Below are 23503 nucleotides of genomic sequence, written 5' to 3'. Positions count from 1 at the left end.
GCCTTGAATATGAGTCACCAAAGCAAAACTCTAGGGAGCTTCAAGGCTTTCAGATTTGGGATGGGGCTGGATCATCTGCTTATTGTTTTGTGGGTTGCAGCTTCTTGGTCTGGGCAGCTGCTGGTTCTATGGCTGCCAGCCATTGTGGAGCTATGTAGCTGTTGTTTGTGCAACTCTCATATATATTCAGTTTATTGATTTTGTTTCTTTAGATTACTCAGACTCATACATTCACATTCGCTTGGAGTTGTTTTTCTAGAAGTACCTGGTTAACTGTGAGTACTTTCTAGAAAATACTTTCCACATCTCAGAATCAATAGCCAGCTTGCTAGTTATCTTTTCAAAAGTCAAGATCATTTTTCCATGGAAAATAATAGCTAGTGAGCTCACAGCTTAGTTGTGAGTGGTTTTCCCAGGTCACCACATTATTTCATAGACAAAATTCAGTATGAATCCTATTTTCCATTTCTTCACACAGAATGGTAAGAGACATGTATATATGGCTCAAAAGTTAATGACATTGAAGATTTATAGATACATCAAGTGGACTTGGCTGGGTTCTGCCATCCCTGCTCTGAGTGCTCAGAGGAATCCAGAACCTTAGCTACCAGCACAGTTTTTTTCATATTACTCTTACTGATGCCCAAGTGCCAGAAATGGTTACCAACCATCATTACAAATGTTAACACAGTGGAATAGCTTATTATTCTTTTAAGCAAAATTTTGAAAATTGATGTTATGCTCACTGAAGTCCAATTTTTGAAATGAAGGAAACTTGTTAGTGAGTTATTGGGACTATGAGTATAGGCTGTCACTTTCCCTTCTTCTTTTGGTTATTACACGTTGTTTCTATGAAAAACAAAACAAAACAAAACAAACCAGTAGTGAATGACATTCTGGAGTGGACCATACATTACAGTCTATTTGTCACGTCCAGAACTGTACCCAAGTCTTCAAAATCTGGTTCTTTCAGTAAGACACACAATAAAGCAACAAGACAGATGAGAATGTTTCAATGGCACCAATTCCTTTAGGAGGACATGAAAGGAAGCTGTACAGCATCACTAACTGCATGTGACATAGAGTCATTTCAATTAATGGGCTTTGGATTTGTAACCAAATGAATTAATAATTTGAAGAATCCAAATTTCCTAGTATGATCATGAAGCTAAAACTGTTTCTCAGGTTTAGAAATTTTCCCTCTATACTTTTATAACTATTATTGAACTATTCATTCATTTAGCCTAAAGGATCCAAGGTGTTAGAGTTTCTTTCCCTATGCCCCAAATGTACAACTTGTAAATGAAGGGCACATCAATGTCTTAAAAATTAAAATAAAATATGCTTGAAAATGAAAATATTAATAGAAAATATTTACATGTATTCATTTTGAGTTGGATGATTGTTAGACTTTCCTAATTCAGTGATAATTTTAATGATTTTAATGTTATGCTTTAAGATAAGCTGTATTCCATTATCAAATTTGAGTTGATGTTCCTGGGCTCAAATACTGTATAACAAAAGAGATAGACAGTACACAGGCATTTAAAGTTTACCAAATATGGAAATGTGTAATACCATTCCTCTGAAGTACTATAAAAGCATATGTTTTTCCATAAAAGGACGTTTTAGGGGCAGCTGACAACTTATAATATGCTCTGTTTTGATTGCTTTACATTTTCAGTGCTTCTCACATGCACTGATTGAATATTACATGTCATGTTTTCTGTGTCTTTTCAGTGATGTCTGTATTTCAATTATCATTACTCAATTTCCCATGGAAACAATAATAAATAAATGTTAATATCATATATTTGTATACTTAAATAAGTAATTTTACTTAAATATCTAATGTATTTTAAATACAAATTTTAAATGTGACTATTTTCTTACTTTTAATGATGATATTTTTAATTTTTCAAAGTGAATTGTACAGAACTTTAATACACATTTAGTTTTACAATGTAGATGTGTAGAAATAGTTTATTGTTAACTGAAGTCCTTTGTAAATTAAATATTTGGTACATAGCACAAAACATGATCAATAGAAATATTAAAATATAGAATAATTATAAAGTAACTTCTCTTTTTTTCTTTGTGTAATATATTTCCCAGTAAAATGCACAAATAAACTTTAAAGAATGCTTGAGTGAAAGAGAAAGTTCAACACTTATTTTTTTATGAAATATAATTATTATATTAACCATTCAAAATGTCAACACTTAAACAACTCAGCCCTATTTCACAAATGGGGTATAAATTCTGGAAGCTAGCACTAAAAATTTAGATTCAAGTATATGTCTGCTACTTTAGTCCTACTAGTATATTTGGGCAGATATTTATAAAAAAAAACTATTTCCCATTGTCAAAAGTCTTCTAAATTAATGGTAATCATAACAAGACTCTAATGCAAAGAAGTCCATCATATTAAATACATTTCTAAGTGGGGAGGTGGTGGCACATGCCTTTAATCCCAGCACTTGGGAGGCAGAAGCAGGCAGATTTCTGAGTTTGAGTCCAGTCTGGCCTACAAAGTGAGTTTCAGGACAACCAGGGCTATACAGAGAAACCTGTCTCAAAAAAAAAAAAAAAATCATTTCCATAGCATTAATGATAATTCACATTTCAATTCAATACAACTGAATTGACAGTTACTGAAGATAATTTGACCCACCTCAACAATCAATACATAGTTTACAAAGACTGGTAGGATGTTTTAGTGAGACTTGCCTACCAGTGAACAACAATCAGGAATATATAATTATAATAAGCTAAATTTGAAGATTCACATCACCATCAGAACTCAAAAAAGTCTAAAATTTATCACATACCATAGATTTTGAATAAAACTATACAATGTCTTCATTGCCAGAGTTCTGCTGTACTTCTTAAATGACCTTCATAGAGTTCTGTTGTTTTTCTCTTATTCTTTATCATTTTTGGTTTTTTCTGCTTCTCATTTCCAGAGCTGGAGTTATCTCTTTGATTTCATCATCTTCTTTCCTTATCACATTCTTTGAATGATAAAGTATCATTGGTAAAAGTTTAATGTTATGGCTAGGAATAATCTCTAAGATCAGACTCAGTTAATGAAAGAAAAAGTTAAGCAGAATATTTTTAAAATATTTCATACATCCTGACTGCAGTTTCCCCTCCCTCCCTTTCCTCCTTCTATACCTCTCTTCTCTTCCAGATCCACTGCTCCAAGTGTTTCCCTTTGGAAAAATAATGGATCAGCTATCAAAGGTTCTGTTAAATTCTAAAAACATAAGCTAAGCTTATAGATGCAATTTTACTTTTCTAAGTGTTGTTTAACATTTCTAGTCATTATCTCCACTTTCTAATGCTTCATGATCACATTAATTTTACCTAATCTTAATGAAAAATAAACATTTTAATTTAGGAAATAAATTATTTCTAAGATTTTAATTTCAAAGCATTTAAGATACACAATATATCAACAGTATTCTACTTCATAAATCTAATATAATCCATACAAACATGATATTTGAATGTCACTGGATATATAAACATAAAACAATGACTAATATACATAATGTACATGAAAATACTTTTCAAATTAAGAATCTTTACACAGGGTATTTGTGAGGGATGAATTTTTAACAAATATCCACAAAAGTTACAATAATGCCAAAGTTACTAATGCATTTGATTTCTTGTATATATACTTATGCTGATAAGTAGGTCTAAACTGATTTCTAATGTTTTGACTAAACTTTCTATTCCTCTGTTTTTTTTTTTTTTTTTGCATTCTCTGTTTCTCTGAGTATTTAGATCCTTCTTAGAGAAGTGAGATAAAATAGATTCGTTTTGTAATGTTGTGATTGTGTGTATGTGTGTGTAGATGTGTACACAGGAGTGCAACTAGCTATAGAGTCTAAAAGGGGACCTCTTAGAGCTCATTGGTCAAGAGTTACAGGGAGCTGTGAACTTCAACTGGTTGCTAAGAACCAAATTCAAGCTCATCTTTTTAGTTCTGATATACTAATTTAAAAGTGTTGGAGCAAAAAACCAAACCAAACCAAACCATACCAAACCAAACCAAACAAAACAAAGGATAAAAAAAAGCACTGGAACAGGGAGCATTCTCACAGTGTCCAAAGGCCAGGAGAATCACCTTTGATGTAAAATGATACTAAATTGCACATACCAAGAACTATTAATTCGAATAGAACGGCTTTAAAATGATGTATTGTTATTTGCTTTAGAATTACTGAGAGTTTTAAAAGATATCTGATCATACAAAACTAATAACTATGTGAGGTAACATATATTTAGATAGATTAATGCACTTCCTCATGTATCTATAAATATAACAAAATGTCTTGCTGTTTGATATGTACCTAATGCTTACTTATTAATTAATAGGCATCAGTTATTTTCTCTAACAAAATTATAAAATCCACAGAGAATGGGAAAATGCTTGACTTTGATTTGATAACTGTCCACATGCAAAAACAAAGGTCCTATTTAAGAAAAAAGAATTCAGAAAGAGAAGTACGTTAAAGTTAAGCTATTTTGCTTTGTAAAAGTTAGTGCTATGCATGATAGAAAAATAAATCATAGACAGGGAAACGAGTACAAAAAGGTAAATAAAAAGAAGACTGTTATACAAAATACATTAAAACAAAAAACCTTCAAACTCCCTAAAAGGAAATGAATAATGTGATCAGAAAGTGACAGAGAAAGATCTGAGTAGACATAGAACCAGAGAATATTCTTGCTGAGTTAACATAGTTTTGAACACAAAAGAGCATATGTTACATCTTTCGTAGCATATCCAATGAGAAAAATATAAACCAGAAAAAGGATATAGCACTACATACTGATTTGAATGTGCAAAATGCAGCATCGTGACAACAGTGCATAAAAGCAGTATTGTGATTCAGAATACTATGAACACAAGACAGAATAGACACTGGAAGTTTGGCAGTTTCTAATGTAAGTGCTTTTGTATATACAAGTATGAATATAGAGCTATGTGTTTGCCTGAGTAAATAAACTCGCTGGGAAAAAAGTTCTCATAGAGATATGGTTGCTCTATTAGGAACTACCAAATCACAGAAATATTCAGGGTTATTAGATAATATGTTGTTTGTTCAGACATACTAATTTTCAGTATAAAATGAAACTTACTATTCAACTCATGAAGAAAAGACATGAAAGAAACTTAATAAATATGTCACTAAGTGAAAACCTTTACCAGTCTGTAAAGGCTATTGATATGCCTGCTGCCAACTCTATAGCATTCTTAAAAGTCAAATTTATGAAGATCACACACACACACACACACACACACACACACACACACGATTGCCAACGGACAGGATCAAAGGACAAGGATTCATCTCTGTAACGAACGATAACTAGGTAGAATCCAGTGTTTATACAACTATTTCTGACCTCAAAGAAACTGCCATTACAAGCTTGTCAAAATAGAATGTACATAATACAGACAATCCAAATGAAAATTACAGACTGATGTTATCAATGATTTGTTTGTGCAGAGCTGTGAATTATCACAAAAATAACATTATGAAGGGAGATGCTGAAAATAGGAGAATCACTGCCTGTCGTACTGTTTGGAAGGCTCAAGGTAACACTCTTTCTGCTCAACTTACCGGACAGCCTAAAGCAAACAAAATTGATTCATTAATATGGAAATATACAACTTTAACTGAGAAGGACAATTTGAATGGAATTGACAATGCAGAGGTAAAGTGAACTGCCATCCAGAAAATGTGTGTGTAAGCTATAATCTAAGACAGGGTATTGCTAAATGTAGAGCTAAAGCAATGTGATAGAGGAATGACAGAAAAAAAAAAAAAAGCAGCAGTGGTGCCACCCGAAGACATAGAAGTTGGTCCCAAGCAGATCAAATTAAAGGAAGTAACCCAATCACAAAGCTACTCGCACAATATGTACTCACTGATAAGTGGATAATAGCCCAGAAACTTAGGATACCCAAGATATAAGATACAACTTGCCAAACGCATGAAATTCAAGAAGAACGAAGACCAAAGTGTGGACACTTTACCCTTTCTTAGAAATGGGAACAAAACACCCATAGAAGGAGTTACAGAGACAAAATTTGGAGCTGTGATGAAAGGATGGACCATCTAGTGACTGCCATATGCAGGGATCCATCCCATAATTAGCTTCCAAATGCTGACACCATTGCATACACTAGCAAGATTTCGCTGAAAGGACCCAGTTATAGCTCTCTCTTGTGAGACTATGCCGGGGCCTAGCAAACACAGAAGTGGATGATCACTGTCAGCTATTGGATGGGTCACACAGCCCCTAATGGAGGAGCTAGAGAAATTACCCAAGGAGCTAAAGGGAACTGCAACCCTATAGGTGGAACAACAATATGAACTAACCAGTACCCGGGAGCTCTTGTCTTTAGCTGCATATGTATCAAAAGATGGCCTAGTTGGCCATCACTGCAAAGAGAGGCCCATTGGACTTGCAAACTTTATATGCCCAGTACAGGGGAACGCCAGGGCCAAAAAGGGGGAGTGGGTGGGTAGGGGATTGGGGGGGTGGGTATGGGGGACCTTTGGGATAGCATTGAAAATGTAAATGAGGAAAATACCTAATTAAAAAAAATCATATCAAAGGTTTAGCCGAAGTAACATCAACACATTACAAGTATTGAACCAATGTAAAGACATGGTATTATTGTTGTTTGAATGTTAAATGTCTCTCATAGGGTTATATGCTTCAGTACTATTTTGAAGACTATGTAGGTAACCTTCAAGAGTTGAAGTATCAGTGAAAAAATTGAGCCATTGAGACAGACCTTGATGTTTGATAGCCCAGTACAACTTCTTCTTCTTCTTCTCTGCTTTCTCACTGCAGACTTGGTAAAAACAGCAACTTCACATCTCTGCCAATGATGATGGACATTTCCTTTAAACCAAGAGACAAAATAAACACTTTGTATTTCCAGTTGTTTTCATAAAATATTTTTCTCACAGTGGCAAGAAACTGAACAAGCACAGTAGGTGTCTACTTGGTGGATGGAATGGGAGCCAGCATCTTTACACAAACCAGAGGACATTACCTGTAGTTAGGGCTTTCGAGTCTTTTAATGAAATATAAAAGTTGCCATAACTGTGAGTGTGTAAACTTCAGAAATTAGCAAAGTCAGACACAGGGTAGGATTTAGAATGGAGAAAACATAGTAAGGGTTACTTACCAGCTTTAGATGAGACTGTGGCTTAGATTACAGAATAGAGATTTGGGAAACAATGGTCTCTGGTGGTAATATCAACTCTTCTATTGTGGCATTTTGATTTGAAGATGCCTGATGACAATTAAATAAGCTGGCCTAAATATTTTCTTTTATGACTTGGAAATGAATGAAGTTAGTTGGCTTAAAATATAGGGTCAACTGGCTTATAGCATCACAAGACTAAGTAGAATAACAGAGAAATGATATTAGTGAAACAGTAAAGTCTCCCAGACAAAGACACTCAGATGTTGAATTTGACCACATGCAGAATTTTCCTGTCCTTTTTGCAGATTCACACTAGTAAAGCAAAAGGTTATTCTTCTGTAATTTGTATATTTAATTGAATCTAAAGCTGTATTTTTGTATTCTTAAGAGGGAACTACTTATAGATCCATTGAAGCTATCCCATGTCTTCTGAGACAGAAAAGACAAACATCTGCATCATTTGCTGCCACTGTCATAGTTCACTGAGATTATGCTAGTTGAACAATGTCATTCTCTGCTGAACAATGACCTGCCGAGGTAGCAATGAATCCTTGTTGTTTCATAAGTGATAGAGAGCCATGCTTCCTGTGCAAGTTAGATAATAATTACTTACCATTGGGACATACTAAGATGTCAAAGAGTAGCTTCATCCTACATCTTGAGTTTGCATCAGGAAACAGAATGGAGAGAGAGAAATTGCCGAACAAATTGCACAAATGTGTAATTGACAGAGAATGTGATAAGTCACAAATGAGTGATTCTGTAGTAATTAGAAAGCTCAAATAAGCAGAAAGATCTTGTTTTACATTGCTTTTCCCCTTCAATATTAGGAGGAAATTGGGGTCACAACAATAGTTATTTTATTTACAAAGTCAGGATGCTTATTGTCTTTATATCTAAATATTGCATTGCAATAATTTATTCTGTTATGATATGTTGCAGTATGTTTAAATTTATTATTATATAAGTTTTAAGAAACTATCAAAATCTTTCATAACTCATTTTGTCTTTATTTATTGAGTTTTGAACCTTCTTTTTCTTTAAATGGAGAGATGATACTCTTTTTCTTTTCGAACGTGTAATTAATTGTACCTTTAAAAAAGTCATAATTTATCCCACAGCAAAAATATTTTCATTTTTCTTAACCTTTTTATTGACAATTTAAACAATTGCTTTGTGTGATGGTAACAAGTAACTTTAAAGTAAAAAAGTTGAGTATAAGAACTTTGACATCACTGTTCTTTTTAGCAATTGGTTAAATTATTATAATTCAATTTGAGTTAAAATAAGACAAAGCTAACTTACCAAAAATGTTCATCTGGGATTACAGGTGGGTCAGTCTTGTGGTCACTTGAAACTCAGATGGTCCTATAAACAAACTCAAGGTGTCCTCTCTCTTTTTCCTATGGATGGTGGTCTTTTCTCTCTTATCTTTCCTTCCATCTTTGCCTTCATCCCTTCTACACTCATTCCTTTTCACTCATTCCTTTTCTCTCTTCTATGTGTTCTACTTGTGAAGTCATTTTTGTTATTTATTCAGTTCAAACTCTATTTTCTAAGCATTGTTTTTCTTTTCTTGGCTATTGTGCTTCTTAAGTGTACAAGCTCAGCTGCACATCATTAAATCTAGAGACAGCACCAAGCCTTCTTGTAAGCTTTTTTTTTTTAACAAAGTCCTGTGCAATATTGTGTTTTTTGTTGTCTGTTTTCCAATCGTTATTTTCTGAATTCTTACTTGCATATTCTTTGAATCTCTCTAGTGATTTTACTTTTAGACCTCCATAGCTACAAATTTAAAATAGGTACCTTCCACATTGTCCAATGAATCCTATGGAGTCTCCTTAGTCCTTTGTTTTAATTCTATATTTTCATTTCACCCTGTAATTTTTCTTCTGTTTAATAAATGATTTGATTAATCTTTGCACACTTCTTTTATCTCACAGATCAATGTTAAGACTACTGAATGGGTTCACTGTATATGCTTTGGAGTTCTTACCTTCAGTTTGCTTTTTGAACCAAGACCTACTTCTCCTACTTTGCTTTCTTGTCTTTCTTGTCTTTCTTGTCTTTCTTATCTTTCTTATCTTTCTTATCTTTCTTATCTTTCTTGTCTTTCTTGTCTTTTTCTTTCTTGTCTTTCTTGTCTTTCTTGTCCTTCTTGTCCTTTTTGTCTTTCTTGTCCTTCTTGTCTTTCTTCTCTTTCTTACCACCCTCTTTTCCTTCTCCATCTTTCTTTTTCTTCTCCTTTTTCCCTTCCTTCTTGTCCTCTTTCTTTTCATCTCCCTTTTCACTTGCAGAATCTTTAACCGTATCTTTGCTTTTTGAACTCTGTTTAACTGGTTTTTCTTCCTTCTTTTTGCCATCTTTGTCAGCTGCTGTACTTAAAAGTGTTTCTTGTGAGCTCGTTGCATCTTTTTTATCATCCTTGGCTTCCTTCTTCGAACCAGCCTTTTCACCTCCAGATTCTGTGGCTGACACTTTATCCTTGGATTCTTTTTTAGTGGTCTTGGCTTCCTTCTTCGAACCAGCCTTTTCACCTCCAGATTCTGTGCCTGACACTTTATCCTTGGATCCTTTTTTAGTGGCCTTGGCTTCCTTCTTCGAACCAGCCTTTTCACCTCCAGATTCTGTGGCTGACACTTTATCCTTGGATCCTTTTTTAGTGGTCTTGGCTTCCTTCTTGGATCCAGCCTTTTCACTTCCAGATTCTGAGATTGAAGTTTTATCCTTGGAGCCTTTTTTAGTGGCCTTGGCTTCCTTCTTGGATCCAGCCTTTTCACCTCCAGATTCAGAGGCTGAGTCTTTACTCTTTGAGCCTTTTTTAGTGGCCTTGGCTTCCTTCTTGGATCCAGCCTTTTCCCCTCCAGATTCAGAGGCTGAGTCTTTACTCTTTGAGCCTTTTTTAGTGGCCTTGGCTTCCTTCTTGGATCCAGCCTTTTCCCCTCCAGATTCAGAGGCTGAGTCTTTACCCGTTGACCCTTTTTTAGTGACCTTTGCTTCCTTCTTGGATCCAGCCTTTTCCCCTCCAGATTCAGAGGCTGAGTCTTTACTCTTTGAGCCTTTTTTAGTGACCTTGGCTTCCTTCTTGGATCCAGCCTTTTCACCTCCAGATTCAGAGGCTGAGTCTTTGCCCGTTGACCCTTTTTTAGTGACCTTGGCTTCCTTCTTGGATCCAGCCTTTTCACCTCCAGATTCAGAGGCTGAGTCTTTACCCGTTGAGCCTTTTTTAGTGACCTTGGCTTCCTTCTTGGATCCAGCCTTTTCCCCTCCAGATTCAGAGGCTGAGTCTTTGCCCGTTGACCCTTTTTTAGTGACCTTGGCTTCCTTCTTGGATCCAGCCTTTTCCCCTCCAGATTCAGAGGTTGAGTCTTTACCCGTTGACCCTTTTTTAGTGACCTTGGCTTCCTTCTTGGATCCAGCCTTTTCACCCTCAGATTCTGAGGCTGAATCTTTACCCTTAGGTGTATTTTTAACTTTCTTGGATCCCTTCTTCACACCAGCCTTTTCGCCTTCAGAATCTGAAGATACTCTTCCCTTGTCCTTTTGTGAATCCCTTGGAATGTTCTTTTTAGCTGGTTTGGGACTTCCCTCCTTGTCTGTCTTTAACGCTGTCTTCTCTTTTGCTTCAAATCCATCTTTTTTCATTTTTACTTCTTTCTTTGTTTTTTCTGAAGCCAAAGACTTGTGTGTGCCCACGCTTTTCGACTCTCCCTTGCCAAAATGAAGTGGTTTTGGTATAAGGCCCTTCCTGGCAGCTAAATAAACGGATGGTCTCTCGGATATTCTCATCAGGGAACGGTGCATCCATAATGGTGGTCTGTGAACTCCTAATTTTTCTTCATCAATTACCTCAATATTGGTAAGAATAATAAGGGGAAAAACAGGATTTATATAGCCTTTAATAATAAGATACCACATACATATTATAATTTCAACTGTAAATACCTTTTGAATATATATTTTTAATGATCTTAAATAAGGAACTCCACATAAAACCAGAGACACTGAAACTTATAGAGGAGAAAGTAGGGAAAAGCCTTGAAGTCATGGGTACAGGGGAAAAATTCCTGAATAGAACAGCAATGGCTTGTGCTGTAAGATTGAGAATCGATAAATGGGATCTCATAAAATTGCAAAGCTTCTGCAAAGCAAAAGATACCATCAATAAGACAAAAAGACCACCAACAGATTGGGAAAGGATCTTTACCTATCCCAAATCAGATAGGGGACTAATATCCAATATATATAAAGAACTCAAGAAGGTGGACTCCGGAAAATCAAATAACCCCATTAAAAAAATGGGGCTCAGAGCTGAACAAAGAATTCTCACCTGAGGAATACCGAATGGCTGAGAAGCATCTGAAAAAATGTTCAACGTCCTTAATCATCAGGGAAATGCAAATCAAAACAACCCTGAGATTCCACTTCACTCCAGTCAGAATGGCTAAGATCAAAAACTCAGGTGACAACAGATGCTGGCGAGGATGTGGAAAAAGGGAAACACTCCTCCATTGTTGGTGGGATTGCAAGCTTGTACAACCACTCTGGAAATCAGTCTGGCAGTTCCTCAGAAAATTGGACATAGTACCTCTCCTGGGCATATATCCAGAAGATGCCCCAACCGGTAAGAAGGACACATGCTCCACTATGTTCATAGTAGCCTTATTTATAATAGCCAGAAGCTGGAAAGAACCCAGATGCCCCTCAACAGAGGAATGGATACAGAAAATGTGGTACATTTACACAATGGAATACTACTCAGCTATTAAAAAAATGAATTTATGAAATTCCTAGGCAAATGGATAGACCTGGAGGGCATCATCCTGAGTGAGGTAACCCAAACACAAAGGAACTCACACAATATGCACTCACTGATAAGTGGATATTAGCCGAGAAACTTACTATACACAAGATATAAGATACAACTTCCTAAACGCATGAAATTCAAGAAGAAGGAAGACCAAAGTGTGGACACTTTACCCCTTCCTGGAAATGGGAACAAAACACCCATGGAAGGAGTTACAGAGACAAAATTTGGAGCTGTGACAAAAAGATGGACCATCTAGTGATTGCCATATGCAGGGATCCATCCCATAGTCAGCTTCTAAACACTGACACCATTGCAAACACTAGCAAAATTTTGCTGAAAGTACCCAGATATAGCTCTCTCTTGTGAGACTATGCCGGGGCCTAGCAAATACAGAAGTGGATGATCACAGTCAGCTATTGGATGGGTCACACGGCCCCCAATGCAGGAGCTAGAGATATTACCCAAGGAGCTAAAGGGAACTGCAACCCTATAAGTGGAACAACAATATGAACTAACCAGTACCCCGGAGCTCTTGTCTCTAGCTGCATATGCATCAAAAGATGGCCTAGTCGGCCATCACTGCAAAGAGAGGCCCATTGGACTTGCCAACTTTAGATGCCCCAGTACAGGGGAACGCCAGGGCCAAAAAGGGGGAGTGGGTGGGTAGGGGATTGGGGGGCTGGATATGGGGGACCTTTGGGATAGCATTGAAAATGTAAATGAGGAAAATACCTAATTAAAAAAAAAGAAATCCAATATATATATTGTAAAAAGTGGATAAATTGTGAATTTTAAGGTTTATTTCAACTTTGAATTTCGTTATAATTTAGAGTAAAGGACAATTGCATCCCTTGCTTGTGATTTATTTTAAATTTAAAAGGGCCAAAATCTTTCTTTAAGATTTTATGTTAAAATTTAGTAGAATTGTCCACAGGCCTATGACACATTGAAACCTCTTCACATTATTAGGAGAGGCTAATTTTTAAATTTTTAGTAGCTTTGTGTGTGTGTGTGTGTGTGTGTGTGTGTGTGTGTGTGTGTGTGTGTGTGTGTTGTGTTTTTGTTTTGTTTTGTTTTGTTTTTTTGAGAAGTGGGTACATGCTGTTTCTTGATGAAATTTAACAACTAGTTATTCTCTGAGATAAAATGTTTTATTTCAGCATATCTCAACCTATAATGTTATTTTCTGCACTTTATAATGCTAACTACAGTTATAGGCACAACCCTGTAAGTCCTAGACTTGATATAGACTATCATCAGTTAAAGCATAGCCTACTATAGTTACATATATTATAAATATTTTCAACTTCTATCCAAGTATTTGTAATAATTAAATGACAAATTGCTATTTTTAAAGGAAAGATGAACAATAAATGATAGAGCAAAATAAAAAAGAAAAATAAACGTTGATCATAATTGAAGGGATTCACTCTAAAATAAAAAGATGATTATTCATTTTTTAGGCAAAATTTCTTTAACCAAGAACTACTCCAATGATTTTGAAAATACTTATGTTCCAGCTCTCATTTATTTTTGAATTCTGAATTTTATTTTGAACTAAGGAAGCAATAAGGGTGTAATGTCATTCTATGTCCCTACTCTGACAATTTACATTCAGTAAATTTTTTCTTGATATTCATATTAAATGTGAATTGAAATATCTTGACTTCTTGCTCTATAAACACTAAATATATTTCAGGAAATAATACTGAATGAAATGGTAGCATATCCTAGTAATCATTAGTAAAAACTGGGTGGCATTTGAATAAAATATGCCTATCATGACAGGACTCATGTTAGCCCTTGCCCACAAAGCACAATTTACATTTTATGACTTTACAAGACTATTGTTATTAAGTAGTTACTTATTGTTAGAACATACATGGTATTTTAATATACTTACAGGAGCTGTATTGTTCTGTAACTGGGAAGGTAGTGATCTCCGTTTTTTTCCTGGCCTTGGTGGTTTGGGAAATGCCAGGGAAAAGTATTGCTGATTCCATGATTTTTTGCTTAACTCACTGACTAAAATAAGAAAGAAAACATATGCCTTGCTATGAGTAAAATTTTGTCGGAACTGAAATGGACATGTATGTGTTATATTCAACACAATGAATGAATAAATAAGGCAAATAACAGCTTAATTTATTTATTAGTTTGAAATTTTCTGTAACCAAATGAAAATTTGATTTCTACACTAAACAGAAATAGATAACCAGTTAATCAATTGTCATAATGAGACCAATGTGATCTATAATATAAAAGAAGAAAAAAGAGTATTACTACTTCCATTTAGATATTGCTCTCTTCCAGCTTAGATTGCATGTGTTCTTTGACTTGAATATAATCTTGCTGAGATGACAAAGATAGTATAGCAAGCACTTCTGTAGTTACCAAAGAACTCTTAGCACACTGCCTGACATAAAGCATGCAGAAAGTGTGTGTGTGAATTTAAGTATGAAGACTTAAAATCCTATCAGTTAATATCCAGTTTCTCAACAATAAGATGACATGTAATATATTTAGAAACATGCTGTTGTTACTGAAAACTTGCTAAGTACAAACGGTAAACAAATAGAAAATGGGACTAAGATGATGAAGTTCACAGAAATAACAGTAAAAATGAATACGGACATTTCAATTACAACTGAAGCCAAGGGGATACCATCACTCTCTTTGAATATATGAAATATAGCAAATTTTAGAGAAATGATTTCCTAATATCCTCCAAAGGACAGAATCAGCATTAGCAATTAAATGTGCATAAAGAAAGTAATATTGAAGTTTCATTGAAGAGAGAAAACAAGCTGATACTTAAAGCTTTTCAATATTAAACTTATTTGTCTTTTCTAGTAATTATATACCCTAAACATAAACCATTAGGAATATAGTAAGAGGTTCTAGGTTGAAGGTATTTAGTTTCTTCACTGCTTTTCAAATACAAGACCCCTGTATTATATTATTTATAAAATTATTTCAGTAAACTTAAAACCATGTTTATATAATATATACCTATATTCGCACCTATGTATTCACTTTGCACACAAGACAGGTTCTCTGGCAAATAACCATGGCATATTAATTATATCCCATTGCATCTTTCTGACTCAATTGAAGATAACTCATGTCTAAAATAAATGTTGTAAGGCTTTTGGGAACAACCAACCAATTGAGCCTGATTCGACATAAGACCTTCTGCATGAGATGTGACCTAGACTCAACACTGCTTAGTTACCAAGAACGGAAGTCTAGATAGCCCAGAAGCCTAGGGTAAAACTACTGGTCTTTAAAAGAATGCTGATAAATGATTCCTTATTATATTGACTCCTTATTATATTCTGTTATACTCAAAGATCAGTTTCTTCTTTGGCCATCATCAGATAAGCTTTCTCCTGCAGCAGACTGGAATAAATACAAATTGCCACAGCCAGGCATTACACACACACACACACACACACACACACACACACACACACACACACACAGAGAGAGAGAGAGAGAGAGAGAGAGAGAGAGAGAGAGAGAGAAAGAGACAGAGAGACAGACAGAGAGAAACAGACAGAGACAGAGATACAACAAGAGAGGAGACAGATGATAGGGACAGGCAGAGAGAGAGAGAGAGAGAGAGAGAGAGAGAGAGAGAGAGAATGAGAGAGAGTCAGACAGGGGCCATCTTGGAACGCTGATCTCTAAATGAGATTTCTCTAGCAAATCTCTATCCTCAGAACTCAGGAAACGCCATGGAAAAGGAGGTGGAAAATATGCAAGAGTCAGAAGAGATGGATACCAGGAGAACAAGCCCCTCTAAATCAGCTTCACTAAATTCATAGGTGCTCACAGAGACCGAAGCAGCAAGGAAAGGGTATGACTGGGTCTGCACCAGGGCCTCTGCTACATATGAAGACTTTCAGTTTCGAGTTTTTATGGGACTTCTGAATGTATTAGTGGATCTCTGATTCTTGTGCCTTTTCTTGAGCTTTTTCTTGTGTTGGTTTGCCTTATCCAACTTTGATGTGATGTCTTTTATTTTGTTATCATATTTTATTATGTTTTGTATTTATCTCTATGTAGCCTGTTCTATTCTAGTGAGACAGAACAGGAATGCAATTGGGTGGGAGAAGATGTGGGAAGCAATTGGAAGGAGGAGAGGGAGAGGAAATTGTAGTCAGGATATATCATAAGATAAAAGAGTATTTTCAACATTGGGAAAAATTAGAAAAAATTTTTTAAAAATAAATATTCTCTTGTGAGACTATGCCAGGGCCTAGCAAACACAGAAGTGGATGCTCACAGTCAGCTATTGGATGGATCACAGGGCCCCGAATGGAGGAGCTAGAGAAAGTACCTAAGGAGCTAAAGAGATCTGCAATCCTATAGGTGGAACAACAATATGAACTAACAAGTACTCCCCTAGAGCTCATGTCTCTAGCTGCATATGAATCAGAAGATGGCCTAGTCGGCCATCAGTGGAAAGAGAGGCCCATTGGTCATGCAAACTTTATATGCCTCAGTACAGGTGAATGCCAGGGCCAAGAAGTGGGAGTGGGTGGGTGGGGGAGTGGGTGGGGAAGCATGTGGGGGACTTTTGGGATAGCATTGGAAATGTAAATGAAATAAATACCCAATTTATAAATAAATAAATAAATAAATAAATAAATAAATAAATAAATATTAAACTTTACCTTACCTGGAATGTAATTATCGTATGCTCCATATGTTACTTTTAGGCTATTGAAATAAAAGAGAAAAATGTTAATAAATTTGTACAAAGATCATTATTATATATAAGCAATCACCACCAACTAAGTAATTATTGATTTCTCAGTAATTTTAAGCCAATCTCATCTACAGGGCAGTAGGAATGAGTGAACATTATTCCAACTTCACCAAAGTTAAGCTGTGATAGAGAAACTACACTCTATCTGTCCGTATATTGATTGTTTTATCTATATCTATCTATCTATCTATCTATCTATCTATCTATCTATCTATCTATCTATCATCTATCTATCTATCATCTATCTGTGTGTGTATGTGAGAGAGGGAGAATGGGAGAGGAGGGAGAGAGAGGGAGAGAGAGATTTAAAGACTATTTTCTTGTCAAATTTGAATTTTACAGATTTTCAGATTTAAATTATAAACACTGATCAAGGTATATTTTCAATGCCTTATCACAGATTTTCTGAACTTTTAGCTGACATATCAATTTCTAATTTATGTTTAACTGAAGCACATATATCTTCTCAAAATTTAGATAAATCTGGGTCATTAAATGAGATATGTATGAGCATGCATGTGTACTTGTCTGGAGTGTTAGTGAGCTAGCTAAGTATTGACATAGAGTTTCATTGTGTAGATATTTTAAGAAAATCTATCAAATTATCCAATTATGTTGTAAAAAGTTTTTCATTAATACCTTCTTACTTGCTTTGTTTCTTTCCTTAGGAAAAACATTTGTTATTAAGAATGAATATTTTTAACTGATTTTTATTTGTTTTGAACAATGACCAATAGCAATATGCACTGGTGCTATTGTCCTATATAGTTCTACTATGTCACAAAGGGGTAACAATTTCTGATGCTAACTGATGCAGAGCATGAACTCTATATACTCAAATAAAACTCAAGTAAAATTAATTTCTCATTTTTCCATTTATTTCTGTATATGTATGGGTATTTGGTGTTTGTATTTGTGTGCATAACTATCTTATGTGCTGGTGCATATGTATGTTAGTGTATGTGCATGTGTATATATGTGCATAAGAATGCTAAACTCAATGATTCCCTTTAGTATGTGCTGAAGCATGGGATTTAACTTGATGGCTGAGCACACTGATTCAGCTAGTCTAACTAGTTTGCTATGACAATCCTGTCTCCATGCACTGGAAGTATAGACAGGCATCTATACATTAATAACCCTTACATGAATTCTGGGGATCTGAACTCCTGTTCTTAGGCTTATACAACAAGTAATGAATGCAATGAGCCATCTGTTTACCTCCATATTTTACTTATTTAATAATATATAAAGTTAAAAGTGAGTCCTCCCTCCTAGTCTCAATTGTAGAACAACTTTCTAGTGGTTCAGTATACATAGCTGAGCCATTTTGATGGTTCTCATCTTTTATTAGCAACAACATTTTTTTAAATTAAGAATTAAATATACAATGAAAAGTATCAATATGACTCAATACTATAAGGGGTCATAAAACAGAATCTGTAGATTTCATATCTCATTATGCCAAATAATTGCTTAAATTCAATGTTTTGAATTGCTGTGTAAAAATGATAAAACTGTATAAAGCTAAAGGGAGGGGAGAAAAGGAATTTCAAATCATCTTTTAGGTCAATACTATTATATTACAAACTGTCAAGATTATTATTAAAAATTGGTATTACAGAAAAACTCTCATTACCACACCCATAATACTTTGAATTTCAACATATTCTTCCAAAGATATGAAATGATGGATAAATAATAACTGAAATATATACCCCACCATAAAATTCAATAAAAATGTAATCAATAGCACATATATCATAATAAATAAACAATATGAGTAACTCATTATATGTAGGGCATATTATAAAAATAATATTCATTCATATTTCATTTATTGAAAAAGAGAATAGAAAATCTCTTTCAATTTTTCATGAGATATATCTAGAAACTATGAACTGTTAACATCAGAATCAATAATTTAAGATTGTCTTTCTCCTATTTTTAAAGCAAAATCATCTTCTATGATCATTGTGTCTACTATTCATTCAATGTCTTATGGCAATAGAAGCATGGACACTGGATTTAACAGGGTCAATCTATGTATATTCACAGAGGAGTTGAATGGGTAAATAAAGTACATAATAAAATTCATAAAAAATTATTTGTTGAGTGAGTATGCTAAGATTATAGATCATAACTGTTTAACTGTGTGATGCTAAGTTCTAATTATTGATTTGATTCAATATAGGATCACTGGGGAAAAAGTGTCTTTAAGAATGTCTGTAAGGGTTAGATGGTGGTGAATCATACCTTTAATCTCAGTCCTGGAGAGGCAGAGAAAGATGTATTTCTGAGTTCAAAGCCAGCCTGGTCTACAGAGCAAGCTATAGGAGAGCCAGGACTATATAGAGAAACCATGTGGGATCAGGTGGAGGATGTCTGTGAAGAGATCATCTTCATTATATTGATTGATGTGGGAAGATCCACCCACAGTGACAGAACCTTCTTTGGCAAGAGAAAATGAGCTAACCAATAGCGTGCATGCATGAGTTCACTGTACTCTGCTGTAAACCATGGGGGAGATACAGTGAGCTCCCTCAAGCTCTTGTCACTGTAATTTTCTGACATGGTAGATTGTAACCAGGAACTAGAAGATGAATAAACACTTTCTTTCTTGAATTGCTTTTGTCAAGTAGTTCTTATCCTGGTAGTAAATCTTTTTGTAAGATTTAATTTCATGACATTACATGAACAAAGAAAGAAAAAGTTAAGAGTTAAAGTTAATTAATATAAGTAGCATATAGAGCAATTGGTCTTAGATGTCTACAGAGCACTCCACATAACAAAGATATTATCCATTCATCTCAGGGAAGTATTCTCTAGGATAAAATAGAATAGAAAAATAAAAGTTTTAAACATATTAAGACAGCCTAGGAATCTTATAGAGTTCATTTTTCTTATTATAATGAAATAAAACCTGAAGCCAATGAGAAAATATTTTGCAACATTAAGACAATTCAAATCCAAGGCTATTAAAGATTTTTTTTAGTTTTTTTATTAGATATTTTCTTCATTTACATTTCAAATGCTATCCCCAAAACCCCCTATACCCTTCCCCAGCCCTGCTCCCCAACCCACCCACTCTCATTTCCTGGCCCTGGCATTCCCCTGTACTAGGGCATATGATCTTTTCAAGACCAAGGGCCTTGCTCTTTAAGCTCTCACCTTTTGTATTCTCTAGCCCTCCTTCTCTCTCTCCCTCCCACTCCCTCTCCAGGTGGCTATGGCTGGCCTCTCTTCACCTTCTCTCCTTCCCCTGCCTTTCTACAATAAAGCTCTAAAACCATTAAAAAAAAAAAAGACCAAGGGCCTCTCCTCCCATTGATTGATGGCTAACTAGACCATCCTCTGCTACATATGCAACTATAGACACAGCTATGGAAGGTATTGGTTATTTCATATTGTTGTTTCTTCTATAGGGTTGCAGACCCCTTTAGCTCCTTGGGTTCTTTCTCTAGCTCCTTTGTTAGGGGCCCTGTGTTCCATCCAATAGATGACTGTGAGCACCCACTTCTGTATTTCCAGTCATTGGCATAGACTCACAAAAAGAGAGCTATGTCAGGGTCCTGTCAGCAAAATCTTTCTGGAATATACAATAGTGTCTGGGTTTGGTGGTTGTATATGGGATGGATCCCCGGTTGGTGCAGTCTCTGGATGGTCTTATCTTCTGTCTTAGCTCCAAACTTTGTCTCTGTAATTCCTTCCACGGGTATTTTGTTCCCCATTCTAAGAAGGAACAAAGTATCCACACTTTGGTCTTCCTTCTTCTTGATTTTCATGTGTTTTGCAAATTGTATCTTGGATATTATTAAATGGTTTTCTACAATTTATGACTTATTTTTACTTATTAAATTAGCATACCAAATAGCAAATTTCCTTGTGCTGTTTTCATACACATTTAGGTTTAATAGATACTATCCCACAATTCAAACACACACACACACACACACACACACACACACACACACAGAGAGAGAGAGAGAGACATAGACACATAGACACATAGACACACACACATATATTCTTTCTCCCTGTAGCTCCCTCCTCCAGGAAAACCAAATTAACTCATTTAATAAAATTTCAATTTCATCTATATTTCTGCAAACATTATAATTTCACGTTTCTTTACAGCTAAGTAAAAGTTCCACTGTGAATACTATAATTTCATAATCCATTAATCGTTTGAAACATGTCTAGACTAATTCCATATCCTTGCCATTATCAATGAATGAGCAAATATCTGTTTAAACAGCAGCGCGTTAAGAGAAGTAGAGAAGCAAAGCTTAAATTTCTTTAAATGAATGACTATGGAAGTGCAGAATACCAAAAATGCTATACTAAATGGATTATTTACAAAATTAATTCCTACAACAAATATTTGGAAATATCTCCAACAAATACATTTATTCTACTTTAACTGAACAAAAAAAAAAAAAAAAAAAAAAAAAAAAAAAAAAGAAAGAAAGCTCAAGAGTATTGTGTCTGTGAAATAAGGTAGCATAGAGATACAGGTGATAGATTATCTTCAGAGTATGTCATAGAAAAGGTTGGTATCATAGACATAGGATTAGGATTAGAATGATGGTCGTTATATACTGTAGAGTGTGTCTTAAATACTTTTGCTATTGGTGTGATAAAATATTCAGACTAGGGAGAGAGAGGCAGGTAAGTCTCCGAATTTGAGGTCAGCCCTGTGTACATAGTGAGTTCCAGGACAACATATATTTCAGAACACTGTTTGGTTTTGAACAGACAGGTTCCTCAAGTCCTAAACATATTCATGGGAAATGCATTCAGAGAATCTTTAAGACTATTTTTTTAAGTGATGATATGATCTAGAGAAGTGGACTCTGGGTGCCACAGGAAAGTTTCATTGATGTTCAAATTTGTACAGATTAGATCATCTACAATTAATAAGAAATTGTTAAAGGTTTAAAAGAGGCAGCTTTCTCTTTATATTTCTGAATTCCATTCTTTCATCTTGCCTTCAGGCTTTCTATGCAAAGTTTTACACGATTGAAAGGTGTTTTATTTATTTATTATTAATTAATTCATCTCACTGATTTTCATAACTTATTTGGACAGAAATAACTTAAGTGTAAGAAAACCACTATTTTCAAATTACTTTTTCTGTGTAGATAACCTGCTTCATATGTCAGGACACTTTACAACTCAGAATTCATCAAGGAAGAGTACAGTTCACAATCTACTAGTTTTCTTTGTGTAGGAATTTCACCATTGGACTTCAGCCTTAAAAACTTGACTCATGGCCTTTAAGGTTCGCTCATTATTTTTGTGACAAACATAAAACTTGTTCTCATAAATTTGTACGTGGCCCAGCGAGGGATGATTATCCCTTAGTTAACAATAATTCACTATGCTATATGGTCATTTCTAAATTTGTTATAATATGAAATCAAGACTTTTAGAAAAACACCCAAATCTCCATATTTTGCTAAAGTAGAGCAAATAAATCTTATATCAATGTAGCTAATGTTATTTCCTAAGAATGAAGCTCTCTTCCATGCTTATGGTTGGCCTAAAAACAACATAATGAACATCACTTCATAGTAAAGACAGTAACTTCTCAATTAACTGAGGATTTCCATTATTTTAAAAAAGAAAACTAAACAAAAAGACTTACAATCTTGGTATAGACATTTCTCCCACCTGTGACGTGCCAGGGCCTAAGTTTGGTGATGTGGAAAAATGATGTCATAAAGAGAACAAGAACCCTGTGACATAAGGGGAATTCTGATAGCCACTTATGCTTGGATTTTCTGTCATCTAAAATTCTAAGAATAAACTTTAGTATCAGTCATGATTACTGAGTAAGCCTAAAAATTAGTTATATTTTAATAAATACTTGTTTTCTAAGAGTTTTAGATAGAAACATGTTTGGGTTTTTTGTTTGTTTTTTGTTTTTTCATTCTTTCATATTACATCCTAACCACTATTCCCCTCCATCTTCTTCTACCCCCTCACCTCCCTCACCCCTCAAATCCACACTTCTTCATTTCCATTTATAAAAAGGCTTGGCTCCCAAGGATATCAACCAAACATAGCTGATATCAAACTGCAATACGACTAGGCATATCTCCTCATATTAAGGCTGAACAAAGTAACTTTAAGGAAAGAAATGGGTTCAGAAAGCAGGCAAAAAAAAAAAAAAAGGTCAGAGACAGACACGATACAACTATAGCATATATGCAGAGGACCTAGGTCAGACCCGTACAATGTCCCTGACTGTAGTAGGTTCAGTCTCTATGAGACACTATCAGGTCAGCGTAATTGATTCTCCAGGTCATTTCTTCTAATGTCCTTGAGCCCTTGGGCTCCTATAATCATTCCTTTCTTTAGATGGATTCCCTGATCTCTACTTAGGTCTCTGTATCTTTTCCCATTAGTTGCTGGATTAAATATCTCTGATGACCAATCTTCAGGCTCTGCTCTACAAATACAGCAGAATATCTTTAGGGATCAGTTCATTGATTTTTTTTTCCAGACATGCTTGGCTCTATCCTAGGTCTCTAAGTTATATTATCTCTAAGGCCTCTGGCCCTCTAGGAAGTATCAGGCATGTGTTCTCTGTTATGACTTGAGTCTCAAGTTGGACCAGTCATTGGTTGGCCACTCTCCTAAGTTCTGTGCCACTTTTAACACC

General features: G+C 35.0%; 1 protein-coding gene across 6 annotated transcripts in view; it reads right to left on the bottom strand.

Annotated features, from left to right (window-relative positions):
• Cylc2 (cylicin, basic protein of sperm head cytoskeleton 2) overlaps positions 1-22553 on the bottom strand; it is a 33973-nt gene extending 11420 nt beyond the window's left edge. The window contains exons 1-8 of one of the 6 annotated variants that reach the window (XM_011250129.2): positions 22484-22536; positions 16744-16784; positions 13960-14081; positions 10400-11095; positions 8552-9994; positions 7226-7333; positions 6827-6936; positions 2832-3014 (exon numbers count right to left, since the gene is read on the bottom strand). In XM_011250129.2, the coding sequence (XP_011248431.1) occupies positions 9278-9994; positions 10400-11095; positions 13960-14081; positions 16744-16784; positions 22484-22500 (1593 nt within the window). In that variant the 5' untranslated portion in view covers positions 22501-22536 and the 3' untranslated portion in view covers positions 2832-3014; positions 6827-6936; positions 7226-7333; positions 8552-9277. Of the gene's footprint in view, positions 1-2831; positions 3015-6826; positions 6937-7225; positions 7334-8551; positions 11096-13959; positions 14082-16743; positions 16785-22483 lie in introns of those variants that run through there. The other 5 variants (XM_030253866.1, XM_017320425.1, XM_017320427.1 and 2 more) reach the window with 5 other exon arrangements.
• Positions 22554-23503: the final 950 nt, after the last annotated feature.

Source organism: Mus musculus, chromosome 4 (genome assembly GCF_000001635.26).
Source record: "Mus musculus strain C57BL/6J chromosome 4, GRCm38.p6 C57BL/6J".
NCBI lineage: Eukaryota > Metazoa > Chordata > Mammalia > Rodentia > Muridae > Mus > Mus musculus.
Note: the sequence above shows the minus strand (reverse complement) of the source record. Positions and strands in the feature narration are given on the sequence as shown.